This window comes from Monoraphidium neglectum, assembly GCF_000611645.1.
Source record: "Monoraphidium neglectum strain SAG 48.87 unplaced genomic scaffold scaffold00124, whole genome shotgun sequence".
Taxonomy (NCBI): Eukaryota; Viridiplantae; Chlorophyta; class Chlorophyceae; order Sphaeropleales; family Selenastraceae; genus Monoraphidium; species Monoraphidium neglectum.
The window spans coordinates 9,579-26,336 of record NW_014013504.1 but is presented as its reverse complement, the minus strand read 5'-3'; the positions used below and the strand labels follow the sequence as shown (position 1 = coordinate 26,336).

At 65.6% G+C, this 16,758-nt stretch overlaps 5 protein-coding genes across 5 annotated transcripts in view; 3 read left to right on the top strand and 2 right to left on the bottom strand.

Annotated features, from left to right (window-relative positions):
* Positions 1 to 961: 961 nt before the first annotated feature.
* MNEG_1275 (hypothetical protein) lies at positions 962 to 3,277 on the bottom strand (the record flags this gene model as incomplete). Its single annotated transcript, XM_014050244.1, has 7 exons — positions 962 to 1,141; positions 1,381 to 1,547; positions 1,778 to 1,871; positions 2,104 to 2,170; positions 2,356 to 2,522; positions 2,875 to 2,940; positions 3,200 to 3,277. 7 exons carry the CDS (start codon positions 3,275 to 3,277, stop codon positions 962 to 964), a joined length of 819 nt encoding a protein of 272 aa, XP_013905698.1.
* A 1,633-nt stretch (positions 3,278 to 4,910) lies between these two features.
* MNEG_1274 (hypothetical protein) lies at positions 4,911 to 5,363 on the top strand (the record flags this gene model as incomplete). The annotated part of the gene is made up of 1 exon (XM_014050243.1): positions 4,911 to 5,363. One exon carries the CDS (start codon positions 4,911 to 4,913, stop codon positions 5,361 to 5,363), a length of 453 nt encoding a protein of 150 aa, XP_013905697.1.
* An 853-nt stretch (positions 5,364 to 6,216) lies between these two features.
* On the top strand, positions 6,217 to 8,942 carry MNEG_1273 (30S ribosomal protein S1; the record flags this gene model as incomplete). Its single annotated transcript, XM_014050242.1, has 6 exons — positions 6,217 to 6,726; positions 6,814 to 6,912; positions 7,195 to 7,338; positions 7,911 to 8,048; positions 8,238 to 8,366; positions 8,634 to 8,942. 6 exons carry the CDS (start codon positions 6,217 to 6,219, stop codon positions 8,940 to 8,942), a joined length of 1,329 nt encoding a protein of 442 aa, XP_013905696.1.
* A 1,983-nt stretch (positions 8,943 to 10,925) lies between these two features.
* Positions 10,926 to 14,417, top strand: MNEG_1272 (hypothetical protein; the record flags this gene model as incomplete). The annotated part of the gene is made up of 9 exons (XM_014050241.1): positions 10,926 to 11,034; positions 11,183 to 11,606; positions 11,912 to 12,087; positions 12,507 to 12,571; positions 12,796 to 13,018; positions 13,205 to 13,265; positions 13,492 to 13,612; positions 13,879 to 13,935; positions 14,202 to 14,417. 9 exons carry the CDS (start codon positions 10,926 to 10,928, stop codon positions 14,415 to 14,417), a joined length of 1,452 nt encoding a protein of 483 aa, XP_013905695.1.
* Positions 14,418 to 15,933: 1,516 nt separating this feature from the next.
* The window catches only part of MNEG_1271 (hypothetical protein), a gene marked incomplete at both ends in the record, with an annotated part of 5,569 nt that continues 4,744 nt past the window's right edge, over positions 15,934 to 16,758 (bottom strand). The window contains one exon of the mRNA XM_014050240.1: positions 15,934 to 16,744. Coding sequence (XP_013905694.1) covers positions 15,934 to 16,744 — 811 coding nt within the window. The remainder of the gene's footprint in view (positions 16,745 to 16,758) is intronic.

Below are 16,758 nucleotides of genomic sequence, written 5' to 3'. Positions count from 1 at the left end.
AGCAAGCACGCCACCTTGGCGCAGCAGAGGCGAGAGCCTCCTGGACCCCTCGCCGCCCCTGATGCATCCTTTCTAGACAAATCCGACCGTAGGGTGGGCGACGTGGGCCGCTCACCTCGCTTATATGCTCTGCCCTGGCCAGCCTCACCGCATCTCCGGGCCCGTGTATTGGCCGGTCGTGCCGATGACCAAATTATGATTGACTATAGTCGATTGCGCGGCCCAGACCCGCGGTCCACCGGCGGCAACGATCTGGGGCACTGCCAGATGGTTCAAACGTACCTGCCCCGATCCGGGTGGTGGAACAATTGTTGGACATTTGGATGGTACCGAAGCCCATTGGACAAGTGCCCGTGCGTGAGGCTGCAGGCGCGTCCCGCGCAGCTGGTGGTGCCGACTCCAGCTGTTGAAGCCAGGTTGAAGCTCCCAGATGGAACATGTGCCACGTTGCTGCAGACAGTAGCCACCAGCAGCACGCGCAACAGTCAGCTGATTAAACCCAGTGTCTTTGGCACTGTAAGCAGCAACATGAAAGCAGCGGAAGCAGCTGCTTATTGTACGGTACTGCAAGCTTCAGCTACAACCCACGATTTTGTCAGATTGCTCAGGACTCCTGCTTACAGGCGGGCGTGCCTTTTGGACGACGAGCAGGGCCACATGCAGGTGCAAGCACAAGGTGGCGGGCACAGCATCAGACCAAGCATGCAAAGCTCGAACTACTCCTGTAGTAGGGTAGCTTGGGTGACGTCACATGCTGCGAGCATCGCGCCTTGTCTCACTTACAAGATGGGCGCGTCCCCTCACTTACAAGCCCGCCAGTTTTGATGCCGTCAACAAAAGTGATTGAAGACTCAGCAGCAGCGCTCTTCATTGCTCATTTCGCACTGGTATCTTGGTTTGGGATGCTTAGATTGCACTTCCCAACGCTCGGCACAGCAACACGAGGCTGCCACCGTCCCTCTCAGTACCGGCCAGTCACGCCAGCCAGCCAGGCCTTGAAGAGCGCCGGCAGGATCGCAGTGGCTGCCGTGCTGCCGCTGAGCGCTGGACCAAACACCTGCTGGAAGGAGGGGCGCGCCTTCATGCGGTTGTAGTACTCTGACACCTTGGGCCGCGGCGACAGCAGCTCCTTGGTCTGCCCCTGCGGATCCGGAAGGGAAGGTCCGCGTGCACATGCTAGGTTGCAGTGTGCGCAGTCATCGAAACAAACATGACATGATCAGCGTGCAATTGCTCGCAAAACTGTACAGACGCACCTGGCACTGCTCAGCCCTCTGTGCACGTGAACCTGGGCAAGTCCTCTTCATGCAATTGCCAACCAACGCTCCTGACCCCCGTGCTCCCGTCCTGCATTCGCGACGCCACCTCCCCCAAACCCACCGTGAGTCCTGTGCGGAATATCACTGGCGTCACAATGACATCAGCCATGGAGTACTCTGTGCCCGCCAGGTAGGGCGTCTTGGCCAGCTGCGCCTCGGCGTCGTCCAGGATCGCCACCAGCTGCTTGCGGTTGGCCTCAACAGCCTGGGGGTTCTTGCCCTCCTCCCCTGGGCAGCGGGCAGGGAAGCAGGTGTGTGTGTGGGGGGGGTGCACACATAGTGTGAAGGCAACGTCGGCGCATCAAAGACCTGGACAGGCGCCCCTCTATCGCCGCAGATGGTGCCAAAGGGCACAGGCTTGCCTCTAAACATCACTTTGCCATGAAAAGCCCGGTCATGCATCTTGCACGCATGCGCCGGGGGTTTGGCTGTTTGGAGGAGGCCGTCGCTGTGCTTACCGGCAGCCTTCATGGCGGCGATCTTCTTCGCATAGATGTCCCCAAGGTCGGGGGCATCCTTTGCACGTGCCTGAGCAAACTTGATCTTGAACTCCTGGGGTTGGAGAGACCCAAGGTTCAGGGCAGAGGTGCACTGGTCAGCATGGTTGCGAGGAGGAAGGGGTGTTTGCAACAGGCGGTGTGGACATGTGATCAACATAAAGCAGTGTCAATGAGGTTGTCGTCAGTGTCAATGAGGGTGCACTCAGTGTCAATGAGGGATCGTGTGCAGCATGAGGACGTATGCGTGCGCGCTCAAGGGCAGCACATCGGCGACCGCAGCGCACCGTGAGACTGCCGAGCAGCTTCGCAGCCGAAGGCGCGTTGCCGGCAACGTACAGGTTGCCGTCCCAGCTGCGGCCGGGTCAGGGCGGGGCGGGGCGGTCAGCATGGCGCAGGGTTCATGTCGCTAGTGCGTACCAGCATATTCACGACGACTGCTGCAGGGGGCCCTTGCGGCGCCGGTGAGCGGCCGTCATCTGACGCTGTCGTCACTATCTGCTGACACCATGCGGCGGCCCCTGATCTGCAGTGCTCACTCTGCGACCTTGTCGACCCAGGACTTCACAAGAGCTGGGTCGGCGCCAGGGGCTCCCAGGGGGTTGTCGCCGTACTTGTCTGCAAATTCCAGTATCTCTCTGCTCTGGGTGAACAGCACCTTGCTGTCTGCATCGGCGAGCGAGGGCACGGTGCCTGCGGGGTTGATCTGGCAGGCATGGGTTTGTAGTGCGTGAAGAGCCAGTGGCTTGATTGTAATGATGAGGCGCCGGAGGCAACGGTGTTACTCATCTTGGCGGTCAACACGCGCGCCCCCCCCCCCCTCACTAGCAGTTGCTGTCAGCCGCTTCAGTCCAGGCAGACATGCAAAGTCACACTGTGCAGGCACAAAAGAAGCATCACATGCCTCAAGTACGAGCCATGCAGGTGGCTGGAAGTTAGGTGTCACTCGTTTGCTGTGTGTAATGGCGCAGCCGGGCAAAATCGTGCCCGCCTCCCAACGCATGCGTGTGCAAAGGGCCAAATGCCCATGTACGCTCATGTGCGCAAGGCCGGCTCACCCTCAAATACTCTGGCTTGAGGCTGTCCCCATTGAAGAGGTTGACGACCTTACTAGTAAACGGCACCTGAGGTGGCGAGGCGACCGGCTAGGTGGGTGGCCGTGCATGAAACCGCGGGGAGTGTGCTGGCAACTACCTTGCTGCACCATGCAGCGGGGCACCAGCAGCGTGGTGTGTGCTTGCGGCGCTCATCCGTGCGCATCCCAGCAGATGATAGCGTGCTACAGCATGCGCTAGATCCCAGCTGCCAGCGGCGCCGGCTGCCCTCGGCGCGCTCGCGCACGCTCGATGAGCGCTAGCTGTCGTGGTGGCGCCCCCGCCTGACCTTCTTCTCAACAAGCGCCAAGCGCGCCCTGCCAGGAAAATAAGCCAGGGGGTTATCGAACAGCGTGTAGGGCGCCATTGCAGATAGGCTCACGGCGAACAAAAGGTGACGAACACTCCGGTCACTGGTGGTTGGCAGGGACAACAGAGCGAGGGATGATCAATGGTTTGCACTGTGACGATGTATGGCGCCAATGTATATGTTTGATGAACCTGCGGCAGCGGAGTGATCCAACGTGCAATAGTGGTGCAGTCTGTGAAGCTGGGCTGCTGACGCTCCTCATCTTCTTGCCAGAGACTGTCGCACTGTTATGAGACCTACACGAGAGACACAGCCTGCGCTTGACACCCTGGCAGCCGGGCTTTGCGACCGCCCAGACCTGCTGGTGCACGTGCTGTGCTGCTTGACTCGCAGCGATGCCGCCCGGCTGGCCGCCTGCTGCCGCGCTTTCGCTGCAGCCGTGCGCTGCCTGGACGCCCCCGGTGGCAGCGGCGCGGCGCAGTCCGCAGCAGTTTACCGCCCGCGGCTGTTCGTCGCGTGCAGCGGCACCTCGGAGCTCGTAGAGGTGCCACTGGACGGCGGGGAACCCGCCGTGGCGCACTGCATCCGAAAGCCTCCGCCACCACGCAAGCGCACGGCCGCAGGCGCCGGCGCTCGCCCCGCACGGTCCCGTGCGCGCGCGACGCCCAGCTGGCCGACCAGTATCGCCTTCAACCCCTGGACGCGCCACCTGCACGTCTGCCAGTATTCCGTGTCCGGCGTGATGGCGCTGGCCGCGCCCTCCGCGCCGCCGCGCGGCCGGCGGAGCGGGGCCGGGGCGGCGGGGGCTGCGCGGCGGGCGCAGCCGGCGCGGCGCGTGGTGGCAAGCCAGCGGGCGCTGGCGGGGCCGGAGGGCCTGGCGTTCGCCTCAAACGGGTTCCTGTATGTCGTGACAATTAACGGCACGCTGGCGCAGCTGGACGCCGCGAGCGGCGCGCTCCTCTCCTCCAGCTCCCTGCCTCAGGCGTCCCAGCACGGGGATGCGCCGCAGCCGTGGGCGCTTGTGCCGTGGGGCATGGCCGCATGGCCGCCGCCGGGGCCCGCCCCGCCAGCGGCGCCTGCGGCGTCCATGGGGCCGGCACGCGGCGTGCAGCACGCAGCGGGTGTGCTGGCGACTGATGCAGCGGGGGTCTCCACTGAACTGCCTGCAGGAGCGACGCCTGAGGCGTCGGATGGCGAAGCTGCGGGAGCTGCTCCAGCCAAATGCCTGGCAGCTGCCGAGCCAGCGGCGCCTGGCGGCGCGGCAGCGACTCGAGCAGTCGCGGCGGCGTTCGAGTCTCGAACAGTCGCGGCGGCGTCCGGGTCTTGTGCGCGGCAGCTGTTCATTGCGGCTGAGCTAGACTATGACTCCCGAGAGTACACCGACCCGCCGCCCGCCGGCGCTACCGACGGTGCGTGTTTTGACAAATGCAGGATGGCTGTGCGCCTGCGAGGGTGTCGTGCGCGCGCCCTGGCAAGACGACCATCCGCGCGGCTGACGACCGCATGGCGCGCTTTGCTGGGTGTGGCGGTTGTCTATCAAGCCCACATGTTGTTCCTGGCCCAACCGCAGTGCCATCATTCGAGCGCGTTGCCTGTCATCACCTGCATCCGCACCTCTGGCTGCCTCGCCACTTGGGCCCAACCTGTCGTTGCTGCCCGCGCATGATACTCTCTTTTCACAGGCCGCATCATGGCGGCGGAGCTCGCCGCCGACGGCGCCGTCTCGTGCTGGCGCCGCTTCACGCCGCCGACGGTCAAGCTCCCGCGCCCCAGCGGCGTCTGCTTTGACGCGTCAGGGGACCTCTGGGTCACGTGCATTGGCGACGGCGGCGCCGTGGTGCAGGTGGCGGGCCCGCGCCGCGTGGCGCCCGGCGCAGAGCTGCGCCGTTTCGCCACCAGCTCGCTGCACGCGGCCTGCCCTGCCGCAAAGCCCTGGGACGTCTGCTGCATCCCAGCGCGCGGCGGCGGCGGGGCCGAGGGCACGAAAGGGGAGGGGGCTCTGCTCGCGGTCAGCCTGCACGCAGGGAAGCGGGGCGGGCCCGGCGCGGTGGCGCTGCTGCGCGTGGCGGACGGCGTGCGCGTTCGGCTGGTGACGGGCTCGTTGCTTGATGGGGAGCCCAACATGATGGCCCTGCAGGTCTGATGGTGCAGACGCGCCACAGCCTCGCAGCTGCTGTGCGAGCATGAAGAGCAAAAGTGCTTCCTGAGTTTGTATCCTTGCACCTTCCTGGACAGTTGCTTGCAGGGTTGACTATTGACTATTGCATGCACACGCACACAGGGGAGGGTTGCGTGCGGTATGTTCTATGTCTGCAGGAGCTGCCTGGCATTCTCACCATGAGCAGGAGTTTGGGTGATTGGGGGAGCAGTGAAGCTAGGACATTCGCGCACAAAGCCAAGGTTCCCACACACAAAAGGGACCGCAGGCTGACTTACATCATGCAGGGTCTCAGTTGTGCTGTAAATAGCAGCGTTGGCTCAACCTTCATTCAGTGAGGGCTGACCAGAGGTAGGTGTACTTTCCCCTCGCCCCGTCCCAACATTTTCCACACGCAGCGTTGAGAGCGCCGCGCCCGGATGCTGGCACGCTGTCCAGTGAGCTGTGCCGCAGCCCATGCGGGGCGTGCGACAAAGCGCTCATGTGTAACGAAGCGCGCATGTGCCTGCCCAGAGAGCACTGTGGATGGTTTCGAGCGCGCAAACAAAACTCGAACCCTCGCGAATTGAGACCTCAGATAAAATGCCCCCTTGGCCCCAGGCTCGGCGCGAAGTGCGTTGGCCACCGTCACACGCGTCATTGACCGCGGCTGCGTCACTTTCCGGGGTCATATGGGTGACTAAAGTCTCATCAACATTCGCACGCTGCATCGAGCTAACAGAATGAGGTGGGGGCACACCAAGCCCAGCAGACATTGTGCGGGCAGTGCGTTTTGCTATGCCGCCTCAAGACCGACAGTCGCCCATTCGGTGGCCCTTTACCCCGCAGCATTCAAACCATGGCTTTCGCACTCAGGACTGGGGCTCTGCCCGCTGTGGGCCAGCAGGCCCGAAGGCAGTGTGTGCGCCCACTGCAGCAGCGTAGCAGCAGCGGCGCCCGCAGGCTCAGCGTTGCAGCCATCGATCAGCCCAGCACTTATCAGCCCAGTGAGCAGCAGCCGGAGGCCCTGTCCGTGGCCGACCCCGAGCTCGAGCAGTCCCTGGCCGTTCACGAGCTCGACGCCGCCCAGGAGGACCTCCTCAAATGGATGCTTTTCCTTGATAGCGACCAGCAGGAGAAGGACCTCGATGAGATGGAGGACCTTGAGGAGGTGGGGGACGAGGAGTATGCCGAGCTGTATGACGAGGTGGAGACCCTGCTGGAGGAGAGCGAGGCCAGCTTTAAGGTCGGGGACAAGGTCTACGGCACGGTCTATGAGGTGGACGACGACGGTGCCTATGTGGAGATTGGTGCCAAGTCCGCCGGCTTTGTGCCCCTCATCGAGTGCTCCCTGGGCAAGCTTAAGACGGTGAGAGCCTTTTGAAGGTCGCTGGGGCCGCTGCGAGTCCGCCCTCGGTCCTAGGCTCGCCTCACGGCCCGCTCTTTTGCACTGCAGCCTCTCGAGGTGCTCCGTCCGGGCATGAAGCGCGAGTTCGTGGTGGCGGAGGACGAGGACGAATATGGGGAGATCATACTGTCGCTGGCGGCCATTGAGGTGCGGCCGGTTCACTGCGTGCGCGTCGCGAGCGCGTGGTCTGCGCTGCGCCGCCGTCGCAGCGCGCTCTATTCGTGCAATGCGCCCCATTGGCTCTGCGCATCATGCATGCTACCGGCAATCGCCATTGCTTGCCTCCTTGTGCGCCAGTCCTCGCGCCGGCCCGTCGTTTGAGCGGGGCCGCCCGGCGGCTGCCCGGCCTGCAGACCAAACCCCCCCCCCCTTGCATGCCAAGCGCCGCGCCATCCCGCCCCGTCCACGCACGCGCGCCCGCCCACGCAGGCGCAAACCTTCTGGCAGCGCATCCGGCAGCTGCAGGAGGAGGACGTGCCCGTCTTGGTGACCGTGGTGGGCGCCAACCGCGGTGGCCTTATGGTGCAGTACGCCCACCTGGAGGGCTTCATCCCCGTCAGCCACCTCGCACAGGTGCGTTTTCCAGTCATAGAGGAAGGGGGTAGTGCAGGGGCGTGCAGGCGCGGACGGCGGGCTAGGGGCTGCAGCGGCAATGGTGGGAGTGCGGACGCAGCTTGTCAGCAGGCTTCACGGGCTGTTCTGGGTGTGGGAGAAGCTTAGCACCATGGTCGGACCGACGACGGCGTGGCGGCGATTGAGGTGTTGGGAAATGGCCTTGTGCAGCGTTTGGCTCAGTGCGCGGTGCATCGCTCATTTTGTCCTCTGGACGGGCGTCGCATGCTGGGTCCTGTGGTGTTGGCGACTCAGAGGGACAGCAGACCCCCATTGGCCCCATTGGCATGGCAGCTTCGCAACGCGTCGCTCAAGACACATCAGCGGCAGTTGAATCCAGGATGGCGCGCCACGCGGCAATGGCCGCCCGACAGGACCAAACTGTCGCTGCCTCGTTTGGCAGTCCGCCACTTGAGCCTTGCCATCGGCGACTAGCGCATGCCCTTCCATACCCGCACACACCCTGTGTGCCCTCGCCACAAACCCCTCTCTCTCCCCACCCCACGCTCTCATCATGTCATCTACGCGCCTAGAACATCAATGCCGACAACATGGAGACCTTTGTGGGCTACGACATCCCCGCCAAGTTCCTGGAGGTGGACGAGGAGAGCGAGCGCCTGGTGTTCAGCCACCGCCGCGCCAGCAGCAGCGCAGACATGCAGGGGTACAAGGTGCGGCGGCCGGGCTTGGGCCGCGGCGCGATGGTCGGGGTGGGGGGTGGTCGGGGGCAGCCGCCACGGTTGCGGCGCGGCGCATCCGCTTCGAGCGTGGCTGTGCTTCGTAGAGGCGCCACCGCTTGCTTGCGTAGCATCGATTCTGAACCGCGTCTGGTTGGTCGTGTATCCACGCCCTGCAAACAGGTTGGCGACGTGGTGGTTGGCGTGGTGCAGAGCGTGCGGCCCTACGGCGCGTTTGTGGACATTGGCGGCGCGATTGGCCTGCTGCACATCAGCCAGATCACCCACGAGCGGCTCACCACCGTCGACCAGGTGGGGGATCCTGTGGCGCGCCTGCCGCACCGACGCTTGCGACGGGGTCGGGCGCGCTTTGTGCCCGAGTGTAGCACGCAACGCACCCCAGGGCCCAGGCAGGGCTTGGGTCCTGCTGTCGCCGTGGCTGGGCCCCCCCCCCCTGACTCGTTGCATCATCACAACTACCCATTGCGAGTCTGATGCGCGCGTGCGCACTCTCTCTCTCCCCCTCTCTCTCAAACATTCACACACATGCACACGGCTGTCGCTTCCCCCGCCCCCCAGGTCCTGGCCGAGGGCGACAAGCTCAAGGTTATGATCCTGTCTCAGGACAGTGACCGCGGCCGCGTCACCCTCAGCACCAAGAAGCTCGAGCCCGAGCCCGGGGACATGCTGCGCGACCCCCAGAAGGTGTTTGAGAACGCCGACAGGATGGCGCAGATGTTCAAGGAGCGCGTCGCGGCGGCCGACAACGCCAGCCTCGCGCAGCTGGAGGGGGATTACTCGGGCGGCGGCGCGTACCCGCCGCCGGCGGAGGGCGTGTACAGCGCGCCGATGGGCGGGCAGGAGCAGGTTGCCACTTTCGAGCCGTGAGCGCGCCGGATGCCGCGCCCGCGCGCGCCCGCCGTTCCCGAGCCCCGGGCCCGCACAAGGGGCTGCGGGGGGAGGGCGGGGGCGGCGCAGCGGCAGCAGCGGCGGCAGCAGCAGCAGCAGCGGCGGTGGCAGCAGTAGCAGTGGCGGCGGCAGGCGGGCGGGCGGCGCGCCAGGCGCATTTGAGCGGAGCGTGTTTTGGACCTATGGGCTCGGGTTTCCCTGTGAGGCTTGGCCTGGTTCAGAAACCGCACCCCTCTTTTACGCTTTCGGTGCCGCGCTGCCCAGGACGGGCAAGTGTGCCGGCGCACGCCTTGTCAAAGGGGAATTGGCTCTGGAAGCCTTGAGTGTCCTTCTATACGGGCTCCTGAGCTGTGCAAAGATCTCGATCGCGCCTGGCCATGCGCGTGAGGGATCGAGGGCGCCTACATGTTGATGAACGTGGCGCGGGTGCGTGCGCGTGCGCGCGCGGGCGGGTTGCGCGTGCGCCAGCCCCCGCGCCTCGCTCCCCCGCGCGCGTGTTGTTCAGGCGGCCGCCGCAGCCGCGCCACGCGCCTTCCACGCGCGCCGCGCGGCGCCGCGGCGGCCGGGCCCGCCCCACATAGGCGGCAGCCTTTTTGTTGATCGCCCGCCGCGGGTCCGGGGCTTCTCCCGCCAACGGGGCGCCTGCGGATTGTGCGGGCCTGGCCGCGCGCCTAGGCGCCCCGTAGCTGCCCCTGCCCATGGCGGCGACGCCGTCGGTTTTGAGCGCGGCGCCCCCGCTTTTTAGGAGCGCGGGCGGCGCCTTTCAGATCATGTGTCCACGTTGGGCCCGTGGTGCGGTAGCTGGCGGGGCCCCATACCCGCCTTGGCGCAGCCTCATCAGAATGACCCCTGATGCACATACACATTGCTGCCGCGCGCGCCGCCGGCGTGCGCGTCGGGCGCATGGCGCCGCCTCGCCGCGCCGCCCAGCGCCTCGAGCTGGCGGCGCGCGCAGCGTCCTGGGCGGCCGGTGGCCGCGCGTCCCACCGCCGTGCAGTGGGCTCTCGGCGGTCGTGTCGGCTTTACCTCCTGCACCGTTGTGTTTTTGCGGCCGCAGTATGAAACGAGACCTTGCGCGTCGCGTGTAATGCGAGACGGCACCCCTGTCCACAGAGGGCGCACAGGCCGTGTGTCAGCTGCCCGGCCCGTGACCGCCTAGCTTGCTCGCTCCGCCGCCGATCCCCTCAACTTGTCATGTGGGCCATGCGGGACAGCTGTCAATGAGTCTGCAGGCACTGTGCTCTGCATGAGGCGGCCTCATGACGACTGGCAGAGCGGCAGTGGCCTGTACAACCGCCAGATGCTTGACAGCTGGACTTCCCGGGCGCCCACAAATGGTAATGGTAATTGCAATGAGGTCTGAACATGCTGGAGCATCCGGATGCGCCCTGCTCCCCCGGCGCTGTCAGCGATGGAGGAGCGGCGTCCGTGCGGGCCAGGTGTCAGCCCGGGGCCTGGCTTGACGGTGGCGCACTGTTGGCTGCCTGCAGGGGTGGCTGCGCTCGGCGCGCGCCTCTCTTCTGGTTCTCTCTCTCCCTCTCTGACGTGGCGCCCGGACGCCTTCCTCGCCGGCAGCGGCACCAGCTCCGCTTGCAGCCCCAGCTGATGATGGGACCATGACGACTTGAAACTGAGGCCTGCCATCCTACTGGGGCTGTTCATATCGCTGCAGAGCTTTCTCTCATGACACTCGCTGCGCCAGCTTCTCGAGCTCACCTGCGCCATCACTGGGTCCTCCAGCACCAGCTCCAAGTTTGAATTAGGAAGCTGCGGCCCTGCCGTGAGCACTGCTCATTCAAAATCGTGTATGGTGCAAAAGTCAGCAGTAGCATAACGCATTGGCTCAAGGCGATATGTCACGTCGTGCGTGCTGGCAGTCATTTGCAGCGAGTGTGTAAACTAACCTCTAAGCTGCCCACGGGTCATGTGGTGGCAGGCATAACGTCACTATAGATCCATTCGATGACAGAGGCATGCAGGCCGCTGCTGACGGCTCGCAGTGACAACCCCGTTGCCGCAGCGCCGGTGCGGGTTGTGCTGGCGCTGCTTCTGCTGGCAGTCCCATGGCCAGGTGGGCGCTCCTGCAAGCCGTGGTGCCTTGTGATAGGCAAGCAACCTACGGAATGTATATGTTTACGCAACTCAACATCCTTGGCTCAATCATCCGAGCTGCAAGGAGCTCAGTCCTTGCGCCCTCCTGCCTGGCCACCAACCTGCAGGCGGGCCCCGCCCCACGGCCGCCATGCCAACCGCGCCGCCGGCCTGGCGCGCCTCGATGCGCGCGCCGCTGCCGCGACCGCCGCCGCCACCCCCCTCACGCGACCACGACCGCGGCAGCGGCAGTGGCAGCAGCAATAGCAGCTGTTCTGGCTGCCGCGGCGGCGGGGCGCCCCCAGCCGCCCTTCTCGCCGACCTGCCCGCTTCAGCCGCCGCCGACCTCGGCCCCTACGCCCCGGCCTTCCTGGCGCTGTCAGACATGGCATACCCCCGAGACCACGTCGCGGGCACGCCGCGGCGCGACCCGGGCCCCTGCCTGGCCGCGTGGGGGGCGGCGGCGCCCCCGACGGAGATATGGGCGCCCGGGGACCCTGAGCGGCGCGCGCTCGTGTTCAGGACGAGGCGGGACGTAATTGTTGCGTTCAGGTGGGCCTTGGGCGGCACGAGGCAGCCTGGGCAGGCCGCCTCTGCGGCGAGTGCCATGCGGCAGCGCGGCATAATGATGAGCCGCTGACATTGTGCCGGACGGCATGCGAGACAGCCCGACTGGCTGCCGCTCTCGCTGGCATCACGCACCATAAGTCAGCTGCTTCATGCAGTGGCTTGATCGCCTCCGCAGTCGCCATGCATTTCCCTCCGGCACCACGCCTGTCTCCTCTCCTTGCACGGCCGCGGTCGCACTATGCATCTCCCCTTGCACCCTACAGCACCCCCCCCCACCCCGGGCGCAGGGGCATGAGCGGGGCGGGCAGCTTCCAAAACTATGCTGACGTGGCGCCAGAGTACGCCGCCGACTACTTTGGCGCCCCACCGCCGGGGGCGCCGCTGCCCCCTGAGCTGCGGCTGGCTGAGTACCGCACGCGCCGGCCGTTTGCAGACTCTGACCTCTTCTGGGTCCTGCGGAGGGGTGGGTGGATTCGTTAGATCGTGTCCTCTGGGATGTGTTCAAAGCGCTGCACAATGAGTTGTTGCTGCTGTTTGGCATGGGATGGGGTGGGCTTTGAAAGCTGAATGATAAGGCAGAGCAGCGGCGATCTGCAGGTTGCCCTTACTGGGTTCATGCCTGACCTGCGACCTTCATGCCGCCCCAGTCCCGCGGCAAAATGGTTGCCTCGCCACTCCGATGAAGCCAGCTCATTAAGCCTCTACAGCCACTCAGATAAGATGGGAGCGCGCGACCTGCAGCCAGCACCAGGGCTTGACATGTAGGCAATCCAATAAATGCTGCCCAGGGCCGCGGCCGTAAACAACCCCACATTTCCCCCTGCCCAACCTAGTCGCAACCGACCGCGTGCGTCGTCACACGCTGTGCCTGGCCGCTCGCAGACTACAGCGTGTTGCTCCTGCTCGAGGACGCTCTGACTCGGGCGGTGGCGGCGCTGGTCGCGCAGGTGGGGGCGCGCGCGCCACCATGGCGGTCGCTCGGCCGTCGATAATAGAGAGGCTTGGCATGTGCGCCCATCGCTGCATGAGCGCACACGCACGGCATCAGGTACAAGCCCCTGCAGGGCACATGTTCACGTGTTTGTGGCAAGCATCAACAACAACTCCCTTGCTGGCTGTAAGCTGCCAACACTGTCCCCGCTCTGACCCCCAAAACCCTCAACCCCCCAAGATGGACCCCGCAGACCGCCCCAACCACCGCATCTGGCTCACCGGCCACAGCTCCGGCGGCGCACTCTCGCAGCTCTTTGCTCTGCGGCTCGCGCTGCTGGCCGGCCCCGGCCGCGTCGGCGGCGTCCTGTTGTTCAACTCTGACCGCGTCGGCAGCGCGGGGTTTGCAGCATTCTACGACACTCTCCTCGGACCCGTCACCACGCGCTTCGGCTACGGCCTGGGTGCGCCTGCGCCGCGCCCGTCCGCGCCCGGCGCAGCTCCCCCGCGCGCCTGCCGCCACGTGCGCTGGGGTGAACATTGATGGCTCGGGATCAAGCTCGGCCTGCCTTGACTTTGACGGCCCTCCTCGCATGGCTGCTTGCACGGACGCGCCTCCTGCTTTTCCCCCGGGCCCTGTGTATTTGCAGAGAATGCCAACCTTGTGTCCAACATGGCGATGGGCCTCAGGTTCCCGGGCCGCGCCTACTGGTGGGCTGCGGGAGGGGGCCTCAAGCACGCCAGCACGCGCCCCGCGGCCTGGCAGCCACCAATCAAAACCAGCACCGCACCTGGCGGCCGCGCGCTGCATGTGCACATCTCGCGCCGGCCGCCGCGCGCCGATGCACTTGCCCGCCTGCCCGGACCCGCGCCGCGCCGTGAGCCGACGCGCCCCGCGGCGCCTGCTGCTGACCGGCGCACATTGCTGTGTGCGCAGGCTTTGCCCAGTCGAGGGGCGGCCTTTGGAGCAGCTCGTGACGCTGCCCCTGGGGGAGGACCACGTGAACGTGTGCAAGGGGCTCACGCCATTCCCCAGGAGCACAGACATGGAGACCGAGGTGAAAGGGGGGATGGGTCGATCGCCGATGGGGTTGGCAACTTATTCGTCGGTGCGTGCTGAAAGGGGGCCAGGTGCTGCAAACCAACGTGCAGGTATATGGCTGTGGCATGTGTATCATGAACGTTTGTATGTGACTGTGAGTGTTGATGTGTTGGAGTGAGTGTGTATAGTGTGTGCGTGCGTGCGTGTGTGCGTGCGTGTGTGTGTGTGTTCGTGTGTTCATGGGAATTCGCCCCTTTGAGTGCCCTCACTGCATCGCCGCAGGATGACGTGGACCGGCGGTGGCGCATCCCCTTGTATCCCTACCCTGTTATGTCAACGGTGGGCAGGGGCCAGCCCAGCAGCTCCGCCCCAAGCGCGACGTCTGTTTCCCCGGGGATCCGGCCACAGCAAAGCCCCCAATCGTCCTGCCTGGCCCCAGCTCTGTTGCTAGCGCTTTGCTCTTGGTATGAACACCGTGTTCTTTGCCGCCCGCCGCTGCTCATGCCAGCAACCCAAGCGTAGCTGCATGCGCAGCTCCTCACAGCCCGCTTACCCCTGAAGCTTCTGCCATCCTTTCTTCCGTGACTCAACCGCCCTCGCTGCAGTTTGCGGAGTGGAGCTCCTTCTCGCACCACTTCCCCCAGCTGCTGTTTGACGCCCTCCTGCGCCATCTGGGCGAGAGCCTCGGCCCCCACGCGGCCGCGGCGCTGCGGCTGCCGGAGTGCGTCGTCAGCGATCGCTGCGCCGCGGCGCTGCGGCCGCAGGGGGACACGCGGTGCCGCAGCTGCGCGGACCACTCCACCTGCACTGGTGAGTTTTGACGCCAGCCCTGGATGGCAGCTTGTGCTGGGTGGCCGCTTCCAACGCGCACTCCCCACACCACATCACAAGCTGTCGCCGCCTGCTGTGGCCGACATCGTGACCGGCAGCCAATGCTTTATTTCGTGCTGCTGCTGAAAGTCGAGATACGCACACTCTTGAATCGCTTGTGCTTGCATTAAAAACACAACCAGTGACATGGTTCCCTAATTTTTGACCAGACCCCTGCCTTCGCCTCCGCTTCTGACATCACCCCGCAGACTACTGGGGCTTGAAGGGCTACCGATGCGACGACCGCCCCAGCTGGTCGCGCAGCGGCCTCTGCTACAGGCCCCCGCCGGTATTGCCGTTCAGCTTCCCTCCCACCCTAGTGGGGCTCTTATACCGGCGGTCTAGCTGGGGAGGGGCGGGCACCGACTTCTTGGCGCCGCGCGCTGCGCTGCGCCACCATGGTGGTGGCAGCCACAGCAAGATACAGAGCTGACTGTTTCGTGACTAGTAATTGTCACCTCACTCGCCATTTGTGGTGACTTGCAATATTGGTTTACGTGATTGGAAGTCGCCATTCACGTTGACGCGCAATCAGTATGTGTGTTTGTACAATCCTTTGACTGACGAGGGGGTGAGCTTGTTGGCAGAAGGTGATCGCATCTCTTGTTGCACGTTTGCCCTGCTCAAGAGTTAATCTGCTGCAAGAACCTGCCAAAACAGATGTATGCTTTGATACGGTAGCTTGAGAAGCGGCTCAGCAGGGATGAAATCGACTGCAGTACTGCTCGGCGCCCTGCAGCACACTTGAAATCTTGCTGCCATAGTCCTAGTGCTGAAGGGTGGCGGCAGGTTGTCAATAGCTCAGGTCGTAGGTGAGGGAGACGAGCGAGCGGGCGGCAAACCGGCTGGCAGGAGTCACGCCTCGTCAGCGCGTGCGGCGGGCGCCAAGCTGCCCAGGGCACCCTGCACGTGCACAAGACCCACCGCCATGGCACCCGACCACACCGCCGCCATCAGCACCCGGTTGTGACAAGCAGCACGTGTGCTTCCTTGATTACAGCTGCGGGCTCATGCTGGCTTGACGCTGGGTCGTTGTAATGTGGGTAAGCACAGTGGGTCAAAGGCTCACGCTCATGCGTCCAGCCTGTCAGGTCACATCGGTTTTGGGCTGCCCCAGCCCTCCTGTTTGCGTAAGAGTCATGTGGATGCTGCGACGTCGAGCGGACATGCATGGTCGAGGCGCGCTGCGGGCCAAGCTCCAACTGGGGTGGCTGGTGCTCGCTGGCTGCGCAACCACGGTATTGTCATGGGCATGCCGTGCGGCGGCAGCGGCGAGCACAAAGGGTGCTGTACACGCGGGGAAAATGGGGCCTCGCCGCAGGGCGGCGACTGCAACTCAACGGGAATCGTCGGCGGCCCTGCGGCACGGCGGGGCTCGCAGAGCAAATGCTAACGGCAATGGGGGCACGGGTGCGTGCGGTTGGATGGGTTGGGGTGTGGATGGTTGGGTGGGTGCACCTGGGACAGTCAGTCAACGCCATATCGGTGATGGCCCCCAAGGGACGACCAAGGCAGTGACCCAGATCCAGGCAACTGCAGAGTGCCGCCGCCGCCGCCGGCCGTGCCGCCTGCCTCCGCCGCCTCCCACAGCCCGCCGCCGAACGCCGCCGCTGCAGCCGCCGCCTCAGGCGCCGCGCCGCCCGAATGGGCGGGGCCCTGCGGCGGCAGCGCACGCGAGTCCGCGCCGCCCCCGCCCCCGCCCCCGTCCCCACTCGTCGCCAGCCCCGCGAGCCGCCTGTCCCGCAGCTGCGCCGCGCGCCCCTCGTGCCGCGCCGCGGCGAGCGCGTGCTGCGCGGCGCGCGCCTCCTGCAGCATGGAGCGCTCCCGGTGGTACCGGGACAGGCTCAGCGCGCCCAGCACATCCTCGGTGTAAGGCACCAGCCCGCCCCCACCACCTCCGAGGTCCACATGCTCGCCGGGGCCGAAGCCGTGCGGCTGTGCGGGCGGCAGCGCGCCGCTGCCGGCCGCGGATGCGGCGAGGCTGCTAGTGTAGCTGCCGCCGCCGCTCCGCAGGAGCGCCAGGCTCGAGTGCGCAGAGCGCCACTCGTCGCTGTCGCGCACGCGCCCGGCGGCGTCGCTGGGCGCCGTGCCGGCAGGGGCGCCCGCGGCTGCCTGCTGCCGCCGCTGCGCGAGCAGCCGCACGCTTTGAGACAGCTCGCCGCGGCCGCCCTCCTCGCGCGCAGCGGTGGACGGTGGCGGCGAGACGGACGGGAGCGGCGGCGGCGGCGGTGGCGCGGTGCCCCAGCTGCCAGGGGCGTTGGGCCCTTTGCTGCCGAGCCTGCACAACACAGC